Raw genomic sequence first — 15,577 nt, forward strand, 5'->3', positions numbered from 1 at the left:
TCTTCAACTCTGTCAGAAATGTAAGTTTATAGACTTTGAACCTTTTATATTTGGACACTAATGAATTTACTTCATTTAAACATTGAACTCTGGACAGGCTGATTCTTTTGTGTGTAAATTGTATCTCATTAAACTGTTACTACAAAATAAACATAGTAACATTTTCCATGGTATTTTGAACCACCTTTTTTTAACATAGGAAGGTGAGAACACATTGTAATTTACTTATGAACTTCTGAATAGTAGGGCTTTTAGAGTGTTTTATGTGTTCTTGGTTTTTATTTAATTTGGAAAACTGTTTTTGGCCTAAGCATGTAACTTAATGAGAAAGGAAAGCAATCTCCTAAGACAACTTAAAAAAGTTGAAGTTTTGAGAGGCTCCACCCAGCAGCTGACTGAAACAGATGGAGAGACCCACAGTGAGACATTAGACAGAACTTGGGAGTCTTATGGAAGAGTTAAGGGAAGTACTGAGGTACTTGGAGGGGACAGGGACCCCATAGGAAGACCAACAGAATCAACTAACATGGACCCTTAGGGACCCCCAGAGACTGAACCATCAACCAAAGAACATACATGGACTGGACCTAAGCCTCTCCACATATATGTAGCAGATGTGCAGCTTGGTCTTCATGCAAGTTCCCCAACACCTGGGGTGAGGGCTGTCCCTTCCTGCCTGTGGATCCTGTTCCACTAACTGGACTGACTTGTTGAGCCTCAGTGGGGGAAGATGTGCCCGGTCCTACAGTGATTTGAGGTGCCAGGGTAGGTTGGTATGGGGTTGTGGGGAAGGGTTCCCTTTATCAGAGGACAAGGGGAAGGGGATGGGAGAGGAGCTATGTGAAGTGAATAAATTAATTAATGGGGAAAGAAAGAAAGAAAAAGAAAGAAAGAAAGAAAGAAAGGAAGGAAGGAAGGAAGGAAGGAAGGAAGGAAGGAAGGAAGGAAGAAAGAAAGAAAGAAAGAAAGAAAGAAAGAAAGAAAGAAAGAAAGAAAGAAAGAAAGAAAGAAAAAGAAAAAGAAAGTGAAAGTCTTATTCTTAGTACTGGGAATGCTGCCAGAGAGATGAACTAGCAGTAGTACTGAAAACCTTTGCTGTGTGCCTCAGTCTTCCTTATGCTCTGAGATCCAGCTGGGCAGCTGAGGAGGAGTCAGCGCACTGCTGGATTCTGCTGTTTTGGCTTTTCTTGATGATGGGCTGATACTGAAGACCTCTAAAGATATTCCGTTTGTCATTACAGAAAGTCATATCCCTGCACATGTGGTGGCTGCTATTGATGTGAACACTGTTGCTAATGAAGTATACAAGCATAATTTTCCTCATACTCACTTACTGGCGAAGACAATTGAAGTAAGTATATATTATTATTTTAATATATTTAGAGCGGTGAAAATGCATATTTCTCCCTGCACCTGCCGTGGCCCTGTCTCAAAGATTATGGGCAAAGATGGCCAATACAAAATGAACTTGGTCATAGCTTTGACGTTTTGTCCTATACTGCTTTGGTTGGGCTTCTTTTGAAACCTTACTTGTCTTTTGCTCACACATCATAGTTCCCAGCTTTTGTTTTTATGGGGTTTGTGTGTGTGCTGTATCTGTATATCTTGTGCTTTTTCTTTCCATTCTTTTTTTTTTTTCCTCTGTTCTATTTTATCCATTTTTTTTTAAAAAAAACTTTTATCATTGTCATGGTTTGTTTCCTAAAGAGAAAGAAGATAGATAGATAGATAGATAGATAGATAGATAGATAGATAGATAGATAGATAGATTTGGCTGGGTAAAAAGGTTGGGAGGATCGAAATGAGATGAGGAAAAGAAAACCATGATCACAATAAACTGTATGAAAAATTATTTTCAATAAAAATAAATAAGTAAAAATAATATGAAATAAACACCCTGTTTCTTGTAATGTGGTGTGTGTGTGTGTGTGTGTGTGTGTGTGTGTGTGTGTGTGTGACAGAGACAAACTGTGCATACAGTGGTGTATGTGTGTGTGTGGTGTGGTGTGGTGTGGTGTGGTGTGGTGTGGTGTGGTGTGGTGTGGTGTGGTGTGTAGGTCAGAGGACAGTTTGTAGTTGTCTTATTTCCTCCCTGTGCCTTCTGAGGATTGAATTTGAAGCTTAAGGACAAGTGCCTTTACCCACGTTATTATTGTGGAACTAGCAGAAGCAAGTGTTGGCTGGTATGGGAATTTTCTCAGAGTCATTGATGGAGGTCATGTGAAATGGAAACATTTTGGAAAAAACACTCGTCATCTTACAGCTTTGAAGATAATTGTTATGTGGCCCAGTGATTCCGTTCCTAGGTGTTTATCCATAGAAAGGAAAGGGAAACACATCAAAGACCAATATTTCTTGTGAAAATAGGCCTTCATTTTTTTTTTTTTCTTTTCTTTTTGGTTTTTCGAGACAGGGTTTCTCTGTATAGCCTGGCTGTCCTGGAACTCACTTTGTAGACCAGGATGGCCTTGAACTCAGAAATCCACCTGCCTCTGCCTCCCAAGTGCTGGGATTAAAGGCGTGCGCCACCACGCCCAGCCCTTCACTTTCTTATTGTGAAATTTTTGCATAGAGTTCTGGTGAAGCCATAAGTTACATGCAATGAAGTGGCACTCATGCCAAGTGTGTGCAGTTTGTATTGCTTAGCTATGTGAATTATATATGGTTTCTGGATTAAACTTTTTTGTTCAGAAATATGCATAACAAGTATTTTCTCTAATTCTATAGCTTGTCTTTGTATTTCTTTAGCTGTTTCCATCAAAGTGTAGAAGTTAAAGGATTTTTCTCCCCGACATGAGAACATTTTTCAGTGTATTGTATGAAACCCTTTCATTCTCCAAATTTTTCTGGTTTTTGTTTTTGTTTTTTTGTTTTTTTTTTTCTAAATTTGTAGGTTTACTTTTCCATTTAGATCTACGATCCATTCAGAGTTACTGATTGTGTAGAGTCAGCAGAATGAGTTCCAACCCCTTTTCCTCTCAAGGGAACGTAAAGTTGATCATTCACTAAAAAGAGTATTCTCCTACTCAGTTTCCTTGGAATGTTACAAGAAATAGATCGCGTATTCATGGGTGGATTTCTGGGCTCTTTTCTCAGTGGTATACAAAAGTCAGTTCTCACATCAACAATAGGTGTCTTTGATAGTTAGAGGGTTTTTTTTGTTTGTTTGTTTTTGTTTTTGTTTTTCGAGACAGGGCTTCTCTGTATAGCCCTGGCTGTCTTGGAACTCACTTTGTAGACCAGGCTGGCCTCGAACTCAGAAATCCTCCTGCTTCTGCCTCCCGAGTGCTGGGATTAAAGGCATGTGCCATCACGCCCGGCCTGATAGTTAGAATTTTTAATACATACTTAATTCAGACAATATAAATTCCCTGTTGGATTATCACCATACGTACCCTCCCTCTGCTTGCTACCAAGTGATTCCTGACCTTGTGGAAATTGCATCTTCTCAGCAATTGTGCTTTCCCTGGCACTTGCTTATCGCTCCATCTTTTGATATTTTGACTGTTGTGTGTACAGACTGATTCCCAGGGACTCTGTGGGACAGCTGTACAGATAGGTAGTCTCCTTCATCCCATGGCACAGCTCCAGTCCCCTTGGTCTCCTTCCCGGAGCGACTGTCTCCTCTGCACTAATGAAGTTTACTTGGGCCTATTTGGGAGTTCCCTCCCTTCACTGCCGTCTAATTATGATTACTTAGCAGAAAGCTGTGGCGGTTATACGGTTGCACTTTAATTTTTCAGTCTCTTCCCAGCAATGGTGGTCTGCACTAACTGAAGTCTACTATAGGAGGAGGAGGGAAAGTAGCTATTACTTTTACTTGTATTTAATGTAGCTTTTTAGGGTTTCTGGGGTTGTCTTGTTTTGTTTTGTTTTGTTTTGTTTTGTTTTGTTTTGTTTTGTTTTGTTTTGTTTTTGTATGAAGGTTCGTCCTTAGAACTTGTACTCAAATATAGAAAGATGCAAATTTTAAATTGAGATATACTTTATATACTATATAACCTACCTTAAAGCTTTCATATAGCCTACCTTTAAAACATACACTTTGTGGATTTTAGTATTTTTACAAAGTTGTCTGTGTATCAACATTTTCTGATTCCAGAATATTTCCAATGCTAAAATGTAATAGCAGACTGTGAACAGCCACTCCCCATTCCTATTCACTTCTAGCTTGACAACCATGACCTACTTTTTGTCTGTATGGATTTGACTGCTCTGGAAACTTGACATGAACAATCAGATGTGAGCTTTTTCTACCATCTTTATTTAGCATACTTTTTCCAAGGGTTACTCACACTGCAGTGTTACTCAGGACTTGGTTTCCTTTTACCCCTAAGTATAATTTAATTACATGGACACGTCACAGTTACATATGCTCCCTTCTCCCCTCAAGCCCCCCCAAAACAAACAAACAAACAAACAAACAAACAAACCCTGAGTGTCAGAGAGATTGCTCAGCAGTTAAGCGTTCACACTCTCCTTCCAGAGGATGCGACTTCAGCTCTCAGTGCTCATGCTGCAAGGATCACACTTGCATGTAACTCCAGCTCCAGATGTCCTGACACCCCTTATGGACTCTCCAGCCTCGGCACTCATGAGCACATACCCCCAACAAACATACATGTACAGAATTAAAAAGAAAAACAAAATAGTTGAAAAACCTTGGAACCTGTATAAAATGTCCTACTGTGTGATTCAGTGTGTGGAAGGTGGCCGGCAGTGTTTATATACTGAAGAACAGTTATCACTGGATGTGAGAACACATGTTACCCACCATGCACATTATAGGGAGGAGTCATATCATCTTTTAAAAATACTTTTATTCTTTGAGAATTTCATATATCATGAGTATATTCACCCCTCTCCTAATTCCTCCTGCATGACTTCCTTCCTCAGTAGCCCAGTTGTGTGTCCTAGTTAAAGAAACACCTCATCAAGTATAATTTGTGCCTCCTTTGTACTCTTGGATAGGTGGCCCTTCACAGGATCAGGGTAAATCTACCAGGAGCCACATGCTTAAAGAAAACTAACCTACCCACTCCAAGCCATTAGTTACTAGTTACCAGTAGCCACTCAGTTTGGAGTGGCTCTTGGCGCCTAACTCCCTCCATGCTAGGGTTTTGTCTGTCCTGAGCTTTGCAAGTCCTGTGTTTGCTGTTACCACTGCTGAGAGTTCATATGTGCAACTATGGTTCATATGCAGCTGCTCAGTTGTCTAGAAACATTGCTTCATTGTAGTCATCCATTGCCTGGCTCTCTCAACCTTTCTGCCACCTCCACTAAAGTGATCCATGGCCCCTGGGGGAGGGAGGGAGACAGAGACAGATCTATACAGGTTTCCAATTTAAGGCTGAGCATAGCACAGCACAGCACAGCACAGTCTCATTCTCTGCTCCATGACTGGTTATGGGTCTCTGCAGCTTCTCTGATGAGGCTCGAGAGACTTTGTTTACCCCTACTATGGGTAAACACCGCACCAAGAGTCAGTTAAGCAGAGCACTAGGTTCTCGCCTAAGGCCAATGACCTCTCTCTATCTACAAGATTGTGGCCTTGATTATAGTGCCGGGTGTGATAATAGCTGCATTTCATAAGCATCATGGCCAGTCAGTATAGCCTCCTCATCGTGAAGGTATCAGTATGAATATGTTCACAGAAAGAATACCCAAACTACATAATTCTGAATTAATCCAACTCCAAACTTAGGTATGTTTAGGTTCCATAATTTCTGTAAAATAGCAAGTGGCATCCCTGAGTATTTTATTAACATTTTTATTAAAAATTTGAATTTAATGTAAATATTTTAAAGCGCATCTAACCAGATACATCCCAAATCAACTAATTCTCAATATAGTATCCACTGAATGTTTTAGTTCCAACAATTCGGAATTTACTTGCTCTACTCTTGAAGAGAAACGGGGAGGAACTCTGTGTGTTTGGGCCTGTTGAGCTCCCAGATGTGCACCAGTAGATGGCTGAGGGACTCATATTTTAATTATGTTCCTTGCTAGTTGTAATAGCTATTGGTAACCACGAAATTATTGGACACAGGGAAATGGCTGGGGAAGGCACCTCCAGCTCACTTAAACAAGGGTCAGTTCGTTAATGTGTATGTTTGTAAGGAAAATGGAAGAGTATCTTTTATATCTATTTATGGCATGTGATTTTTATATATTCACATATGATGCAGCGAAATGGTTGAACTGAGCCGACTGGCATATTCCTCCCCTACATTCTTACTTTGTGTGAGCCTGCTGGGCAGTTTCAGGTTCAGTGTCCATCACCATGCTGTGTAATAGATTGCCTGGTCTCACTCCTGGGCCTTACCTGAAGCTGGGTACTCTTCAACTACTGTTTTCAACCAGTTCATTCTGCCTCTATGAGTCTGACCTTTTCAGTTAACGTATACAGGTTAGGTCAGAAAGTATCAGGCAGGTTCTAAGGAGACCCTGAACAGATTTACCTTGAGTCAGGTGGAGGCTGTTTCCCTGCTTAGGGAGCAGTGGCGTGAGGCCAGGGTGAGTGGGAGGCCCGGGACTGGAAGTGTGCTTTGTACTGAGATATTGTGGGGAGGATTGTCCTTCAGTCTCTTCCCTCTGCTCTTCCCTCAGGCAGTAGCAGGTGACTTCTGATAGGCAAAGATTCCGGATGGAGAAATGGGTTCTTTTAGAATGAATGGACACTCTGAGACTGGGAAGATAGCTGTGCTAAGAGCATGATTGTCCAAGGCACTGAGACCTTGACTGCAGCTCCCTTCAGACATGTTGATACAATCCTAGCTGTGTACCAGGGTGGCCTTGAAAAAGGCAGCTTTTTCCAGAAAGCCTGCCAGAGAAGTCTGTTATCATCTGTGGTTGAGCTGAAACATCACATATAGGTGGAACTCCTTAGTCAAAAAGCTATAGATAAAATCAGAGTACTCAGTTCATTTATCTAGCTAACAAGAGGGAAATCACTAATGACTAGTGTATAGAATTCACAAGCAGACACTTCACTGAGCTTGTTCATTGTTGAATATGACAATGACTGCCATGTAAATGGTACAATTGCTGAATGAAGGAACATATTGTACTTATAAAGTGAACAGATGATGAAGGAAAATGTGGATAAAGGATGAAAGGGACTCAGTTGACACTGATAAATGACTTCAGACAAGAGATTAGCATGCTACCTGGTATAGTCCTCAGGGGACATCAAATTGCTATAGATATAGTGCATAAAATAGATATAGTGCATAAAGTAGATATAGTGCATAAAATACTTTTGCAGGGCAGGATGGGATAGAAGTAGCCCACTGGAAGTTTCCATTGTCAGTTCTATGCTACAAGATAGGAAAACCATTGTCTTGTAAGTACAGGCTTCATAGCTTTAAATAAAACGTGAGCAAATTGATCAGAAGCATATCGAAGGATGTTTGTAATGTGACTAAGTGGCCTTCCTTTCAGAAATGCACTAGTATTAAAAGTAAAGGTTTTATTGCTATTATTTAATGAACTTGTTTGGGAAAGAGGAACACTACATCTGAAAGCATTCATAAAATTTGGTGTCTTTTTCTGAACACTTTATCAGCAGGATCCATCGGTCCTTTTAAAGATTTATTTTTTTTTTTTATTTATACGAGTACATTGCAGCTGTCTTCAGACACATACCAGAAGAGGGCATCGGATCCCATTAGAGATGACTGTGAGATGTTGTTGCTGGGAATCGAATTCAGGACCTCTGGAAGAGCAGTCAGTGCTGTTAACCGCTGAGCCATCTCTGCAGCCCCCTCTGGTCCCCCCACCACCACTTTTTTTTTTTTTTTTTTTTTTTTTTTTGGTTTTTCGAGACAGGGTTTCTCTGTGTAGCCCTGGCTGTCCTGAAACTCACTCTAGACCAGGCTGCCCTCGAACTCAGAAATCTGCCTGCCTCTGCCTCCCAAGTGCTGGCATTAAAGGCGTGTGCCACCACTGCCTGGCTTTTTCTGAACATTTTAATCTCTTGTAATAAAATTAGAAAAAATGAGTACTTCCTCAAGATCCATGTTATTTTCTGCCCTTGTGTATGTCACTAACTTAACAGAGACAGCTGACTCATTCCCAGGTCAACTCGCTCTTCAGACATTTCCTGCTTTACCAATATACGCAAACTTGTTAGAGATTTGTCATAAAAATTATAGAGGTTGCTATGCTGGTCTATTCTTTCTACATTTCTGGCCAAGACTGCTTAAGGAGTACTGACAAATCCCTGACATGTGTTCTCGTTGTTTATCTTCTGATCTGTGTACACATATATGTGTTTTATATGCATGTGTAAATGGAACAAGTTAGGTGTTATTTTAATTACTCCTGTGTATAATCATTTGAAGTTCCTGTGCTAAGGACAAAACAATAAACTACTTGCTGGTAGCTGAGCATGAGGCCTTTCGACTTGCTGGTAAATCAGCAGAGAGCACTAGACAAGAGTGCCAGCTACTCATCACTACACACTCACTGAACAGAGAAGCATATTAATAGATGGGCGCTTAAAGATCCCGGACCTTTCCCAATATAGTTGATTACAAATAAGTTCTACATGGTCAAGCCCAAAAACGGCAGCCTTACACCTGAGTCTTCACAGAAGAATTGGTGCTGTAGAGGAAGTCACTGTGCCTCCGCACAGCTTCTTCACAAGGCTGCTTTGGGACAGACGTTACTATAACTGAAGCTGCATTGTAAAGCTGTACTATCATATGGAAACTGTGATCTCTGATGGCTTTAGTTCTAACTGTTTAGTCTTCTCTTCATTCTGTCTCTTTTTTCTTTCAAATGTTTCTTTCTTAGGGTATTTCACTGGAAGACTTTGACAAGCTATCTTTCAATATGATTTTAATGAGCCCTCCATGTCAGCCATTCACAAGGTATGTGTAATAAGTGTTTTTCTCTTTGGGAAGAGTATGTGGGCTGAAAATACAGCTAAGTACATTCTTACCCAGCATGCATTGAGCCCCTGGGTTTAAATCATGACACAAATCTCACTCTCACCAAAAGGGAGATAAAAAGAGGAAAGAAAGGAGAAGGGAAAAATCAAAGAACTTTAAAGGCCTAAACTGCACTTTTTGCTTTTACAATTTTTTATTAGATATTTTCTTCATTTACATTTCAAATGCTATCCCCAAAGCCCCCTATACACTCCTCCCACCCTGTTCCCCAACCCACCCACTCCCGCTTCCTGGCCCTGGCATTCCCCTGTACTGGGGCATATAATCTTTGCAAGACCAAGGGCCTCTTCTCCCATTGATGGATGACTAGGCCATCTTCTGCACTTTCAAAGCTTTAAAATGCTCTGTAAGTATATCCCTTCATTTTAGATATTGATAATTCAGCATCAAGCATAGGATCCACAGTTACAGTCAGAATAGCAAAATAATTTGATCAACAGTAAAAACGTAATGCTATGTTATAGGTATATCTAAGGTACATTTATTTTCTTTCAGATTATGTTACTTGCTTTAAACTTTTCACCTCTTGAATTCATAGCTAATTCTGATCAGTGAAACAGAATTCCCTTAAGAAATATTTTATATGTAAGCAATTTGTGAAACATTTTAGCATACATTTACAATTTGTGTATTTCTCAAAATTAATATTATAATTCATATTTTTCATAGTCACATTATAATTTCTCATTTCAAATTTATTTAATAATTTTTAATAAGAACTGTGTCTTAAATTAAACCTAGATCATTTTCACTATTTAATAGTATAAATTATTTTAAGAGGCTATAGTAATAGTCTTATTGTTATTATTATTTTGAAGGTGAGAAACAGGTATAGATAGGTTAACTTTCTCATGACTGTACAGTTAAACAATGTCAGAGCCATTATTTATTAATCATTTATATACTTTGTATTAATATGACTAACTGGAGTGTTATATAATAAATATTCTGATTCAAGAAAATATTCTTGTGTTACTTTTTAACATCTTTGAACTTCAGGAAGCTTATCTTCTTGAGGGTTTATTGTGCTTGTATGCCATGCAATGTGTTTGATGCTGTCATTGCTGATGTTCAGAGTTTACAGTTGAAAGGGATGACTCATAAGTTAGTATTATATAAATTGTGACATTTGGTACTGTAAGAACTCTGGGAGTACCATGAGAACATAGAGGATAAAATGGCGTGTATCATGCCCAGAAAGGGAAGTTCTTCCAGAGGCATGATTAGAGCTGTGTCTGAACAGAGAGTAGGAGTTTATCAGCGATGACAGATGGCATTCCATATGAGGGTGGGTTTAAGCATATGGGAGGGTGTGGCCTAGTGTGTATAAAATAGAATGCAGCCCGAGTATATATGCTATTTCAGTGGGCTCAGCATCTTCACTGTAAGCCTAGTTCCAGCTGCTAAATTGATGCCAGCACTAACTGACTGGAGTTGTTATCTGAACTCTGAGTGGAAAGGGACAGAAGATAAAAACTGATTTCTGAGGAATCGGTTTAAATCCAGTTTACTCCCCAGCTAATAAGCCTCAGACCCACTGGTAGATTTAGCCTTGGTGTCAGATATGGGGAAAGTGACAGCAGTGTCACCTAGCTTAGGAGCATGAAGCTACTAAGCATTAAGTTTAAAATCCTGATCCTCTGTTCCTGTTATTCAGACCCAATCTAAGCGTTCCTTCCTACTTGAACCTTGACCATACTGTGAACCTTTGTACGACTTGTTTGCTAGCCCAGTGCCTCCTGTTTACATGTGCTGGCCCTAGCTGCAAGTCCTGCTTGTAAAGTAAAACCCTGAGATCAAGGGTCTGTTTACACCGGACAGGATTATCTGGGCATTCCCCATTGTTTAGTGTGCATGGATGGTGCTTATCACCATTGTCATCTGCTCCGGATTGCTGCGCACCCAATCAGCTACTTTCTTTTCTTTCTTATGGTGAAGATCAACTGATTTAAATTCTCTTAACTAGCTAAGTCTTTTTGATATCATTACATACAATTTTTTATAAACTCTTGTGATTTCCTTGCTTTTTTAGAATTGGCCTACAGGGGGATATGACCGATCCAAGGACAAATAGCTTCTTGTATATTCTAGATATTCTCCCAAGGTAAGCATTAGATTCTTGTACACTTACCTTAGGTCTGCAGCTGAGGGTATGAAGAATGTAGTGTTTGTCATTTTGTAGAGATTAGTGGCTATCACATGCACCTTTTTTTTTTTTTTTTAACCACAACTAATAAAAATAACACAAACTGTTTCACAGTTTTATGCTTGCCTCCATAGTGAGTGACAGAACTGTCAGTAACCAGTTAAATTCTGTTGCCTTTGCTCATTGGTAGCAGTCACTGCAGATGTTCCCAGTGCTAGTGAACACGGCCACTGCGGCTGAATGACTGCTCTTTGTATTTTGCAATGCAGAAGCCCTATAAAAGCCCATATTTTGAGATGCGTTCCAATGGAATTAACTCTTCAAGTGTGAACTTTTTCAAGTATATAGCATGTCTTGAGAAAAATAAATAAAATAGTTAAAATTCATTTTTAAAAAAGTAGAGAAAATTATTTATAAATCCCATTTCTCACAAGTTGTGATTTTCTTTTTATTTCTTTGTAATTCAATATTTGTATTTCTGTTTGTTTTTGTTTTTTAGATTGCAAAAATTACCCAAGTATATTCTCTTAGAAAATGTCAAAGGTTTTGAAGTATCTTCTACAAGGTAAAAAATATGTTTGTCTTGCATATGTTTTAGACTTACTATATTTTATAATAGGCACCGTTGTAAGATAAATATCTTAATAATAAGTGTATATTCTGACATTTTATAAGATATAGGCTTTATTAATTAGTATTATTTTTACCAATAATATAAAATATTATAAAATCTTGTTCTGTTCTTATTTTAATCTTCCAGAAAGAGTACTGATTTTAGTATCAAGTATTTCTAGGTAGAAATGTTTTAATTAAGAGCAGCCTCACAATGAGAACTTAGCACCCTACTTAGATGGGAGAGACAGCCAGAGGCAGGGTTTCGTCTGATAGTAGCCTATGTGGAAAAGTACGGTATGTACATCTACCCGAGTCCTTTAGTCACTGTTACTTGTAACTGTTCCTGTCTTATGGACCCTGGGAAGCTGTCGTTTCAGTTCCAGATCTGATTAATTAACAAGTTAAGCTTTCAGCAATTGGTCACATTGTCTGGCAGCTTTATTTACTTGTTCTAGAGATTCCTCTCTTATCTTTTTATTAACATGCAGTTTTGCAAGTAATGACTTAGAAGCCGTGTCTCTAAATGGCTTGAGTACAGTCAGGTTTTACTGATGATTAAGTGTTACGTAAGAATGCCATTTCTAAGCAAGGCTGGCCACTTTTTGCTTTGACTCTTTTTCTCTATCCAGAGGGCTGCTGATACAAACAATAGAAGCCTGTGGCTTTCAGCATCAAGAGTTTCTATTGTCTCCTTCCTCTGTAGGTACCACAATTTAAACCTTTATATAAGTATTATTTAAGAGAATTTGATATAATAAACAAAATAAATCTATTTTTAATATTTCATATAAGTGTTAAACTAGCTCAGTCATGGATCTTACTTTCTGAAGAACATAGTGCATACCTGTTGATTTGCTTGTACATAAGATAGGTTCATTAAATCTCATGCATTTTTCTTTTTGGAAAATAAACGATTGTAGGGTTTGAAACTATATGGAATTTTTACATGTAAAATTGGGTGTCTTGTATTCATTAATGCTCAAAGTAATCCAAGATTGAAAGCAAAGTGGACATATTATAATTCCCTTCTGCTCTGTGGCATTCGGTTGCACGCATGCCCTCATTTTATGTAAGACATCAAACCACTTGTGTTGTGAAAGGCTAATTTTGTTTTGGCTTCTTGTCATCATTAGCTGTATTATATAATTCTTTATCCACAAATGAAAAGAAAATCTAGTTTAAAATATTAATATATAAGTTGTCATATCAGTGTCTCTTCTAGAGTAAATCCTCCTCTTTAAAAGTAAAGTAGCCATAGCCAAGAATAGCTATATTTGAGTTTAATGTTTTTACTACTATTATAAAATTGCTTTGGCAGAACCTATGTGCATGTCTCTCTGAGTCTCTGTGCTAGGTGCTGAAGATGCTTGAAGTCTCCCACATTTCATTTGGTAACTAGCTTTTCTCTGTTGCTTGCAGCTAGGCATTCCAAACTCCAGGCTACGATATTTTCTCATTGCAAAGCTTCAGTCAGAGCCTTTCCCCTTCCAGGCCCCTGGACAGGTATTGTTGTTGCTACGGATATTACTGTTTACTTGTGGATGAATCTCAGTCTGACAGTTTCTTCTCAGTAACTACTTAGGGCTCCTGTGCCGATTGAGTTTATAATGCAGGTCATCTTCGTGTCCATTTTCAGGCCTCTGCTTCTCCTGATGTCACTTTTCACTAAACTAAACAAAGTCAAAACTCATAAAGACTTTGTAAGTGTAAAAATTATCATTAGTGTTATTTTCCTGTGTTCCATCATAACTTTCATAACTATTACATTTGTCTTTTCCTTTTCCCAGTTAAAACCATTAGTCAATGATTTCTTATGGTAAAATATAATATGCTATCTTTAAATTGGTCTGTAAACATATTTATTATACTGTCCCTGACACCAACATTATTTATCTTAATTGATTAAAGTAGTAATGATTAGTTAGAAGCTGACATCAAATTCTCAACTGCTAAGCTGGGATTCTTGGTGAATGATTTTATATGTTTCATAAGAAATGAGGAAAGATAACAGAGTTGCAGTGGCTCAATAAACTTGGCTCTGCATAACCACCACGAATAAAGCTCAACAGCCAGTCAGTCCTACTAGTGAGGCCAGTTCTGCTGTTTGATTCTCCTGTGATAGACGTTCTTTCCCATACTGGACAGTTCCAGAAACAGTGTAAAAAGTATATTAAGGAAGATGAAATCACTCACAATTTCTTGACTATTTTCTCATTTTTAAATGGAAGTTTCTATAAGATTATGAGTTTCCAAAAGAAACTTCACCCTCCATGGGACACGAGCATTTTCAGTAAAAAACAGTTTGGTTTTAGATTTGAAGATGCTTCAGGACTTCCTTTTTCATGAAGGAATTTGGTAAACTTTAGTTCCATGTGCATTTTCCAGTTTTGCTTTTACATTTCTGTTTCACCAGTGCTACTGTGTTTAAATTTTGTGAGTTTTTCCATTAGTAAGTACAGTAAACAGTAATTCTGAGAAGTAAATCCTCGGAAGCTCACTTGTCTTATGCCTGGATGACTGTTAACTTCTGACAATAACTTGTCAATTGAAGCAAACTACAGTGTTTTTAACATCAACCTTATAAAAGCTAAACAGTTTACATGGGTCTAGTTAAAATTATTGATTGATTTCTTATTTTAAATAAAACTTTGACAGTTTCTGTATTTTTTTCTTTTATTTAATGCCAGATACTGATGGAGTTTCCTAAAATTGTAACTGTTGAGCAACAAAAATATGCAGTAGTTGAAGAAAGTAAGCCAAGAGTGCAGAGAACTGGACCATGTATCTGCGCTGAGAGCAGCAGCAAACAGTGTTCTGGAAAAGATACCATTCTCTTTAAGCTTGAGACTGTAGAAGAAAGGGACAGGAAAAACCAACAAGATAGTGACCTCTCTGTGCAGATGCTGAAAGACTTCCTTGAAGATGACGACACAGATGAGTACCTTTTATCACCAAAGGTATTGCTGCGATATGCTCTCTTACTAGATATCGTGAAGCCCACGTCCAGAAGGTCCATGTGCTTTACTAAAGGGTACGTTTGGAAGAGACCCCCTGTGCTGTGTCTAAAAGAATGGTGTTTCCCAGCTGAACAACAAGTGTTTTATACCATGTTTCTCTTAGGCTGACTTTTATCCCCAATTGCCAGTAGACCAAGAGTGAACATTCCTTGTGCAGGACATTCTGTACACCACCCACAAAGTGTTCACCAAAGACAAGGCCATTGTGAATGGCCTTTGTACAGATTAAATACTTGTGCTAACATGATTTCCACAGTTGTGAATTGTTAATTTTATTACTTTTCTTTCTGTGAGACACATTAAACCTCAAGAGTGATGCCTATCAGTGTTTTTAAAAAATTTTTTTTAAATTATATCTTAATCTAAAGAAATAAAATTGAATTATCCAGTTATAATTTAAAACTTAAAACTCATTTAGGTTTTTTTTTTAAGATTTATTTATTTTATGTGTAAGAATATACTGTAGCTGTCTTCAGACACACCAAAAGAGGGCATCAGATCCCATTCCAGATGATTGTGAGCCACCATGTGGTTGCTGGGAATTGAACTCAGGACCTCTGGGAGAGTGGTCAGTGCTCTTAGCCACTGAGCCATCTCACCAGCCCTCATTTAGGTTTTTAAATAAATAATATAGCCTCATAGTTCAGAATTTAAGTTACTAAGATTATAAAATCCCCTACTACATATCTTGTTGACCATGCCCTATCTATGGCCACCAACCTGTGATATCAGTGTACTGCATGGCCTTCCAAAGGGGTTGTTGCTAATATTGCTTCCCTGACCAAACATAAAAAAGGTTTTTCTTATCATGGCTGCCAGTTCGCCTAAGATCCCAGCCAAAA

At 38.4% G+C, this 15,577-nt stretch overlaps 1 protein-coding gene across 2 annotated transcripts in view; it reads left to right on the forward strand.

Annotated features, from left to right (window-relative positions):
- Trdmt1 (tRNA aspartic acid methyltransferase 1) overlaps positions 1 to 15,577 on the forward strand; it is a 38,447-nt gene that overhangs the window by 10,760 nt on the left and 12,110 nt on the right. The window contains exons 2-8 of one of the 2 annotated variants that reach the window (XM_021156162.3): positions 1,242 to 1,351; positions 8,800 to 8,876; positions 10,990 to 11,061; positions 11,603 to 11,668; positions 12,348 to 12,417; positions 13,138 to 13,221; positions 14,406 to 14,749. In XM_021156162.3, the coding sequence (XP_021011821.1) occupies positions 1,242 to 1,351; positions 8,800 to 8,876; positions 10,990 to 11,061; positions 11,603 to 11,668; positions 12,348 to 12,417; positions 13,138 to 13,221; positions 14,406 to 14,749 (823 nt within the window). Of the gene's footprint in view, positions 1 to 1,241; positions 1,352 to 8,799; positions 8,877 to 10,743; positions 10,890 to 10,989; positions 11,062 to 11,602; positions 11,669 to 12,347; positions 12,418 to 13,137; positions 13,222 to 14,405; positions 14,750 to 15,577 lie in introns of those variants that run through there. The other variant, XM_085835178.1, reaches the window with a different exon arrangement.

The sequence above is a fragment of the Mus caroli genome, unplaced genomic scaffold (genome assembly GCF_978045245.1).
Source record: "Mus caroli unplaced genomic scaffold, Mus_caroli_1 scaffold_2, whole genome shotgun sequence".
Lineage (NCBI taxonomy): Eukaryota > Metazoa > Chordata > Mammalia > Rodentia > Muridae > Mus > Mus caroli.